The sequence below is a fragment of the Myotis lucifugus genome, unplaced genomic scaffold (assembly GCF_000147115.1).
Source record: "Myotis lucifugus unplaced genomic scaffold, Myoluc2.0 scaffold_799, whole genome shotgun sequence".
NCBI classification, from domain to species: Eukaryota; Metazoa; Chordata; class Mammalia; order Chiroptera; family Vespertilionidae; genus Myotis; species Myotis lucifugus.
In genome coordinates, this window is record NW_005871847.1 from 9,605 (window position 1) to 19,431 (window position 9,827).

Here is a 9,827-nt window from a genome sequence, read left to right on the forward strand (position 1 = left end):
ATCCATTCAGTTGTTGATGAACCCTTAGAGTGTTTTCATACCCTGGCTATTGTAAATAATGCTGCAATGAATATAACAGTACATATATCTTTCTGAGTTAATGTTTTGTTTTATTTGGATAAATACCAAGAAGTGGAATTGCTTAATCATATGGTAGCTTTACTTTTAATTTTTGAGGAATCTTCATGTTTTTCATAGTGGCGACATCAATTTTGGTCTCATCATCAGTGCACTAGGGTTCCCTTTTCATCAGCATTTGTTATCTCTTGTACTGTTGATAATAGCCATGGAATATTTTAAATCTGATGAAGATTAATTTAACAATTGTTTTTCTTATATGTAGAGTGCATTTTATATGGTGTTAAGAAACTTTTATCTCCCCAAGATGAAAAATTTCTTCTGTTCTTTTAGCTTTCTTTTAGATATTAACTTTAACATTTAAGACTATGTTTCAGCCATAGCTGGTTTGGCTCAGTGGATAAAGTGTCAGCCTGGGGGCTGAAGGGTCCTGTGTTTGATTCTGGTCAAGGACACATGCCCAGGTTGCAGGCTCTCATCATTGATATTTCTATCTCTCTCTTTCTCTCCCTTCCTATTTGAAATTAATAAAAATATATTTTTAAAAAGACTATGATTCATCTCAATTTTATTTTTGAATATGGTGTGAATTGAGGATCAACATTCAATTTTCCCCTCAAAATATTGTTCAAACAAAAAATCAGAAAGGCAGAGAGAACAATAGTCTAGTTTCAGTTTTACAGGATTATAGTTAAGGTTGTCAGAGGAATAAAAATAAATTTATTTCAAATTTGAGATAATACTTCCCTTTGTATGACTGTAGAAGCTACTCTGTGTACTGTGGGAGGGAAAATAGACTAAGGAAGGAGAGTAGAAGAGAAAGAGATGAGTGGCCTGTGGAGAGGACAGTAATTACCCAGAAAAATTTTGTAGGGAGGGAGGGTGAAGCATCCACACATAAATCCATTTTGCACAGAGGCAAGTACTTCTTCTACCAGTATCCCAGAGTCCCATCTGTGTCCACAGACCATTAGCCACCATCCAATCAAGTACAGCCACCAAGAACTGGGCTCTGTCTGCACCTTTCAGTCAATTGTCCCAGGTCTCCCTTATTTGTAGCCAGCCCATGAGCAATAGGCTACTTGGCAGGAATGATGATCAATGTGTCCCATGGCTTTGTTCACTTCCATTATCTTTGCCCTAAGTCAGTGATGGCGAACCTTTTGAGCTCGGCGTGTCAGCATTTTGAAAAACCCTAACTTAACTGTGGTGCCGTGTCACATATAGAAATTTTTTGATATTTGCAACCATAGTAAAAACAAAGATTTATATTTTTGATATTATATATTTAAATGCCACTTAACAAAGAAAAATCAACCAAAAAAATGAGTTTGCGTGTCACCTCTGACACGCGTGTCATAGGTTCTCCATCACTGCCCTAATTTCACAATACCCCAACCCTATCCCCAAACCAAAGCAAACCCTTGAGCAATAGTATAGGACTGAGGGTGTTTGGAAGGGTGAGGTATGTGAGAGAGAGAGCAAGTCTATCCTCAACAGAACCTGCCTGCAATCTCCTCATTTTAAAATGCATCCCATTATACAATTTAATGTGTCTATAGATTCAATATGCCTGATTTCAAATATTGGATCCAGTTAAGAATCATGCTAATCACTCTTACTATAATTAAGCACAAATTGAATCACTTGGTCAAAAAAAACAAACATTGTCTTAACAGTTTATTTCTTCTTTACAAACTTTATGGTTCAACAAAATTGCAAGCATCAGCCTTAGCCAATTTGGCTCAGTGGATAGAGCACTGGCTCACAGACACATTGATGTTTCTCTGTCTGCCTGTCCCTCTTTCTTCCGCTTTCTCTAAAAATCAATGGTAAATATATCCTTGGGTGAGGATTAAGAAAAAAAAAATTGCAAACATCATGCTTCTAATTTTAGTTGAGAGGCAACTGTTTTGACGTTCAGAGGTTGCTCATTCAAGTTGTTCCCTCTGGGGGGTGGGGAGTGGAGGGAGCCAGTTAGGAAATTATGATCCTGGGATTTTTAGGATATGTTACATGACCCCTTGGACTGTAACTCATTTTCAAGTTTCTTGTTCATTTCGAGAAGCCGCTCAATTTCCCGATCAGATATCTAAAAGAAAAAGTGGAGAGTGAACTCACACAACTTAAAATGTTTCCCACATTTGCGAAATTATTTCCCCTGCCAAACTATGTTATGAGTTTTTCAAATTTATTCTTAACTATGTGCCTGTCTTAACTTCTCCATATCACTTTCTCCTATGCCAACCAATAATATTTCTGGGATTTATTTAGCTACAGAAATGTTCTTTCTTATAGTTTCTAAAATATTAGTGACCCAGTTCCTATTCTTGGCTTTCTTCACCCACATGCATCATAGTGTTCCTGGAAAATATATCATTTTTTCCTTCACCTCTGATCTAGGTGGTATGGATTCTCAAATATATATCTAAGAAGGTGAAAAAGATTAGTGAATTCCATTGGGAAGTTTCCTACATAATTCAGAATCATGGCAGATGATTGATCAGGGAACTTAATACAACTCTCCAAAACTTGGTGGCAAGGTAACAGAAATAATTTGAAGAGATCAGGGACTGTGCCAGTCCATATTGTATTTCTGGGAGGACATCTGGACTCAACAATGACTCATAGTAGAGCCTGGAGAACAGCAAGATACAGGCAGCTTAGGTATGTAATTACATGGTTAATTCTGTAGCTGGTCACAGAGTCTTACTTCATTAGGCTGCCTGCAGAGATAAAGTTACACCCGGTACTGAGGAAACAAAAATACCTTCAACTCCACTCAGTCAGATAGACAGACCAGCTATACTTCCACAAGGCAGGACTCAGACACGATGCTTATCTCTCATGATATTACAATTTTCTCATTTAAAAATAAGATTATAATAGTACTTACAACATAATATAACAATTAGATGACAGAATGACTGTAAAGTCATTGATCAGTGCCTGGTAATGAATAATTATTGTTTATTAGTGACCTAATAATAAAGGATTCCATGAGATTTTATCCTGAAAGTATTACCCTTTAGTAACCAAAGATGATAACAGGTAGAAGCAGTAAGAGAATGTAGTGTCTACTAGTGATTGGGCTGGAAAAGTGACATAATGCTCTACTTTCTAAGCAATGTTTTTGATTCTGTACAGTTGAAGTTAAAATGGTGATGACAGAATTGAATACCTGAAGTTTATGTTTTGCATTCCACGCTTCCTCTGCACTTACCTTCTCCACCTCCTCAAGTCTTTTCACATGTTCCTGATAATTCTTTTCTCTCTCTTCCCACTTCTGTTCATTCTTCTTTTGTACTTCCTCCAATATTTTTCTTGTAGTTGCTTCAGATTCAGCCTTTATACGTTGCACTGACAAAGAAAAATAAGCAGAGAAACATGAGGATGAAATAGTTATGGCTTATTTTGCCTTTCACCCCATCATTTTTGTTTTATTCTTATTTCAGAGAGAAAACCTCTTGTGATAGCTTTTGCACTGAGGAAGCAAAAGAAAGCTGTAAACAACAGTTAAAAAGCCTCTTGAATTATGAAGTATACTTGCTATTATTTGCACGACAGTGATGATTTCCAGTGCATTAATGTTGTTGACAACATTTCAAGGGTTTCCCATCTATCTGGAATTTTATTTTTTTGAACAGCTTTACTGATGTATAATGGTAACACTATTTACTGCCAAATGCATTTTTATCTATCTATGATACTTGTGTACACCTGATAAACCACCACAATCAAGTTAGGAACATACCTATGACTGAAACATCTCCTCATGCCCTTGGTTCTCCTCCTGAACATAAAACCTCATCCCCATCATCAGGCAAAACCACTGGCCAGTTTCTGTCACTAGAGAATAGTTTGCTTTTTCTGGAATTTTACATAAATGGAATCATATACTATGTAGACTTTTTGTCTGCCTTCTTTCACTCAGCATATTTATTTTTGTAACATTGTTTTATGTATCAATAGTTTATTCCATCTTATTGCTCAGTAGTATTTTTGGTAAGGATATGTTAAATTTTGTTCTGCACCTGTTGATGGACATTGGCTAGTTGCCAGTTGTTGGCTATTACCAAGAAAGCAGTTATGATCATTTTCAAACAAGGTATTGTATGTACATAAACTTTCAACTTTACTGAGGATGTATCTAGGAACAAATGATTAGATGGCATGGTATTTGTTAAACTTTTTAAGAAACTGACAAACTCTTTTCCAGAGCAATTTACCATTTACATTCCCACAGCAGGGTATATGGGTTCCAGTTGCTCCACATTCCCACCAACACTTGAGATATTTAGTCCTTTTAATTTTAGCAATTCTAGTAGTGCACAGTGGTATCTCATTGTGGCTTGAATTTCCACTTATTAAATAAGTAATGATGTTAATAACTAATGATGCTGTTTAATGTGCTTATTGCCATCCAAATATACGTTTTTGATGAAATATCTGTTCAAATTATATAATTTTTTCCTCATACTTTGGATGTTTGCTTTTTCAATTAGTGAGCTATTTTCTGAATTTTAAGAGTTCTTTAAATATTTTGGATACAAGTACTTTATCTGATGTGTGATTTGAAAATAGCTACTTCCAATATGTGTCTGGCCTTTTCATTCAATGAAAAATCTGCTGCTTCAAAGAGCAGAGTTCTTAATTTTGAAGTACAATTTATTATTTTTATATTCAGGGTGTTTTTAGCTGTTCTCACCTTCAATCTCATGTTGCATCTCTTCCTCCTGGTGTTTCCTCAATAACTCTTCAACCTAGTGATGCAGCAGAAGTTAGAATTATGAAATAAAGACTATGAGTTTAAGCAAAACCCAGCAATACATGCATGAATTCAATTTAGTTTTATCACCCAAATAACAATCATTGTAAAATTCAAATAGCTCTTTGATGTTTTTGTCCAGTATTTCCAAACCTTTGGTCCTGATAGTAAGAGTTTGTACTTATGTGCCCTTAGCAGGATCCGACTGGGAGTGGAGAGGGGTTGGTGCTGGGTCAGGCCTGACAACTATGCCAGGAATGTGTTTCAGTCCTAGAAATGTTCTTTGGGAAGGATGGAGGTTTAGTTCTATTTCTCAATTCCTCTGAAGTAGGATGGCTACACACATGTTATCCATAATGGGAACTGCTGACACTCGAGAACACTGGCAAGCAAACTCCAGGTAGGGACAAAAAATGCATTTACTCTGGACATGTAGAAAGAAGCAGGCTGATGTGGAAACTAATGCAGCACATTTTAGAATTTACAGCATCCCATATTTCATATCATGTGTAATCTGAGACTTAGAGACCAGTTAGCACTGTATCAGGTGTTTTTGATGGGTGTACCAAACATCCTAAGAACTGAAGTCATAGTCACTTGGGGGCACAAGGAAACTCTATAATAACCACAAACAGCAGTTCGGAAGCCTGGAGCATGTTATTTGACCTCCCAAAACTCTAATACCACAAAAGGTGCTTAGTCTTAAAGACTTAGGGCTTTAGAATGATTCAATTAACTCGACACTTCACAGAATCATTTGTAACTTTAGTTAAAACTTTTGCTCTTCCTTTCATGAGAAACCATGTTATTTACCTTTAGACTTTGCCCACCTCACGCCCAGACTTACACTCTTCATGTACTCCGCCATTTTTTCCCGGTTTTTCTGTTCATTTTCTTTTTCTATCTTCATTTTGTCCTTCAGTAGGGCTATGTTTTTCTTGAAGCTTCTCTCTTGAGCCTCCATTTTTTGCTGTGTTTCATTCAGTGTTTGCCTTAGAAGCTCCTGTTCCCTTTCCACTGCCTCTGTCTTGGCCTGCTCAGCTGTTCCACAGTGGTTTTACAGAGAGAAGAAAATAACAAGTATACCTAGCTGCACCCTCCAAAGGTTAAGCCTAAAATGGTTTTATAATGGCAGAGAGGAATCTATGAATATTCTTACTAACAATACCAGCAAAACATGTTTCAGAATGTGATGGAAAGGCACTGATTGCCTGAGGGAGCAATTAAAACTCTCCTGGTTATTTTTAGATTTAGCCTAGTTATTCTAATGCTTTTGTGGAAACACCTTGTTTCAAGAAGGATTTGCTCTCACACATTGAGGGGCACTGCAGAAACCCCCTGCCCACTGTGATCACAGCCCTGCCCTGTACCTGCTAGAGCCTTCTCCCCAGCAGTGAGGGCCTTGTCAGCCTGCAGGATGGATTCCTTTGTTGCAGCCTGTAACTGCTTGAAGTTCTGGAGGACCTCCATTGCCTGAGGAAATAAGGAGCACAGACACTTCTTGTTGGGAAGTTATTGTTCAACAAAACTGAAAAATTGACCCTGTAAAGTGTTCATCTTCCTTAGGATCCCACAATGGTTCCCTTCATTCCATGGCCACAGTAAGAAATCCAATCACTTTAGTTAGAATAAAACTCTTTTTGGCAACCTCTTTCCCAGCTCTACAGTCCTGACCTAATGATGTCTGCCACCACCCAACTCAGGTTATAGACGACCAGGTTTATGTGCAGTTCTACAAACACTCCTCTTCAATTGTTCCCAGTATTTGCACATTTTTTTTCTTCTGACTGGATGCTCATCTACCCTTTCTTCACTCATATCATCTATTGATACTTCAACTTGTAGCTTCTACCACCTCTTCCAGGAAGCTTTGCTAAACTTCCTTCTGAGATTTGACTGGATGCTACGTACATATACCTACCCTGCCATCTCTACCACTTACTGGCTGTGTGTTCTTAGGTCACTTATTAGCTTCTCAGTGCATATCCTTTCTTAATTGTATGATAGGGATGGCAGTAGTACCTAAAATCATACTATTCTGACGATTGAATTGATTGATAATCAAAACAGAGCACCTAAGAATATACTTGGTTTAAAAAGTGTGTGCTCAATATATACTTGCCATCATCAGCAGCATTTTTATCACTATTAGTGTATTCCTGTGTGATAGCCATTATCCCCCACATCCAATTGACTATTTATATTTCCTTTTTAGGTAATATCATAAGCTACTTGAGAATATTGTTTTTTAAATTATGTGTCTGTTATACACAGTGCAAAACTATTATATTGTTTCCTAAAGAAAGGCATGTTCTCTTTTATCTACATTCCTGAAAATAAATATTATATATGGGAAAACGACTTTTTATTTATTTAGGTATTTAATTAATTGTGGATATAGAAGATAAAGATGTACAGATATCACCATGCTTTGCTCTCTCTTCACAAATGGCCCTGTGATCTTAGATTTTCAAAAGGATACACAAACACTCTGTGACCTCCTCTGCTGGTCTTCCCCCCTCTTTTTATTGCTCACCTTCACTCCTTTCCTGGGCACCATGTTATAGGACTGTTCAAGTTTTTCTATTGCTTCTAAGTAGAGCTTGTATCCATTAGGCACAGAGAACATTCCTCTTGAAATACTTTCCATCAGGGATTCTGAAAGCTGCTTAAGCTGAGCCCGGCAATATTTTCCAGATGCATCTTCATTCTGCAGCAAGAAATACTCCTTCTTTTTCTCTATGATGCCCTGCCAGGGAATATTGAGAAGTACAAAGAAAAGAGGCTCTTAAAAGAGAAGACCCCACTCTGATCCTCTTGGAAGAAACAGGTGGTCTGGAGCATGGAATCATAGAGCAGCATCAAGAAACTAATTTAGTCTCAGTTAAGACCAATTCTTTGGGTCACCTGTGGGAATTTCCTTAATTCTCTTGCGTTCAGGCTGAAAATTTATGAAATGATGAGGAGGTTTGTAGACACAAACTCCATGGTTCCTTTATTTTTTAAATTGAGTTATAATTGAGATATTACATTATATTAATTTCAGATGTACAACATAATGATTTGATGTTTGCATACATTGCAAAATGATCACCCCAGTGTCTAGTTATTATATGTCACCTTATGTAGTAAAAAAATTATTTTTCTTTTCACGAGAAGTTTTAAGTTAGACTCTGTTAGCCAATTTCAAATATGCAATCCAGTATTATCAACGGTTTCTTTATCAGTCATAGTATTAACAGAGGTCCATCCATTGACAATGAGCAATGGAAAGTTCAATATGACTGGAAGTAGTCTTTCCTCTGCAAATTTGGATTGCTATAAGTAAAAATACATACACATTAAATAAACTGTACAGTAATGAAGTAAGTGGTCACTGAACAGAGTTTTGAACTCCTCATGAATTATTTCAATGAGGGTTTAATTGTGCAAAATTATAGGGACAGTAATTTTTTTGTTATACTTGAAAAATTACAATCCTGTTGGTTTTCTTCTTATGAAGTGAGAGGTTTTCGTTGTTTTTTGTTTTTTTTTTTTTTTTTTGTTAATCATCACCCAAGGATATTTTCCCATTGATTTTTTAAAAAGAGAGTGGAAGGAGGGAGAAGAGACAGAGAGAAACATCAATGTTAGAAAGATACATTGATTGGGAATCAAACCTGGGACCCTTCAGTCCATGGACGAATGCTCTATCCACTGAGCCAGACTGACTAGGGTGGGAAGTGAGAGTTTTGTAACTTATAGGATGGTCAATGAAAAATTCAAAGACAAGATGAATGTGCTTATGTTAAATAGAATTATGTTGTCCTCAAGAGTTCTCTATCCTGGTTTCCATACACTACAGTCCCTAGGGCTGTGAATATGCTGAATATTGATCCATGATTAGATTATTATATGGCACAGGTTGACATTAAGAAGTGGAGATTACTCAAGTGTGCACACCTAAATACATCAGCTCTTTAAAAGAAGTTTTCTCCAGTTGGTGGCAGAGAGATAGTCAAAGATATTAGAAACAAGATAAGGATACAATGCATCATTGCTGCTTTGAATATGTACAAGCAGTTCCCATGAGTCTCCTTATGATATGTTAGTTTCAGGTGTATAACATTTCCATCTTGTTTTCAGCTTTTGATACACAGAGCAGAGCACCCATACATCTTGTGACAGAAACTCAACTGAAGAATTGTGAACTAATAAATGTGTATTTTTGCCATAACCTGTTTGGCTCAGTGGATTGAGCGTTGGCCTTCGGACTGAAAGGTCCAAGGTTCGATTCCAGTCAAGGGCATGTACCTTGGTTGCGGGCACATCCCCAGTGGGAGGTGTGCGGGAGGTGGCTGATAGATGTTTCTCATCGATGTTTCTAACTCTCTATCTCTCTCTCTTCCCTCTCTGTAATAAATCAATAAAATATATTTTTAAAAATGTGTGTTTTTTGCAAACTGCTAATAAGCACACATTAATTTGTTTTGCCATAATAGAAATAAGGAGCCAATTGTTCAGAAAAAGAATGAATGTTAGTCTATAGACCATTATAGACTACAGTCAATCACATGAATTTAAGCTCTTTTACAATGGAAAATACATGAACTATGGGTCAAAAAAGGACTATCTGGCATCAATCCAGAAGAACAGGAATTAGGAAGGATATATGTTAAGGCATATTACCATAAGTTTTTCCTGGAACCCCTGCTTTTCATCCATAATGGAGCACTCCATGAAGATCTCAAGGGCTTCCTTCTCACAAACTGCATGCAGGTCCAGCAGCTCCTGCAGCGTGTCTGTGGGGAAGTTCACTCTCTGGGCCATCTGCTCACTGTAGTGGTCAGCTGCCTTCTGCATGGCTGCTGAGTTTTCACGCTCAGCCAGAGTTGTCACTGCATTTTCCAAACAAGGCACTGCTCCACCATTGATGGCATCCACATAGGCCTTTCCCAGAATCCCTAGCCCTGAATGATACATGATATTCAGGAAATGGACA

At 37.2% G+C, this 9,827-nt stretch overlaps 1 protein-coding gene across 1 annotated transcript in view; it reads right to left on the reverse strand.

The window, feature by feature from the left end:
* Positions 1-1,951: 1,951 nt before the first annotated feature.
* LOC102427103 (guanylate-binding protein 4-like) overlaps positions 1,952-9,827 on the reverse strand; it is a 22,270-nt gene continuing 14,394 nt past the window's right edge. Inside the window, exons 7-13 of the mRNA XM_014448313.2 lie at positions 9,515-9,795; positions 7,383-7,595; positions 6,217-6,319; positions 5,694-5,887; positions 4,787-4,841; positions 3,260-3,438; positions 1,952-2,170 (exon numbers count right to left, since the gene is read on the reverse strand). Coding sequence (XP_014303799.2) covers positions 2,081-2,170; positions 3,260-3,438; positions 4,787-4,841; positions 5,694-5,887; positions 6,217-6,319; positions 7,383-7,595; positions 9,515-9,795 — 1,115 coding nt within the window. The 3' untranslated portion in view covers positions 1,952-2,080. The remainder of the gene's footprint in view (positions 2,171-3,259; positions 3,439-4,786; positions 4,842-5,693; positions 5,888-6,216; positions 6,320-7,382; positions 7,596-9,514; positions 9,796-9,827) is intronic.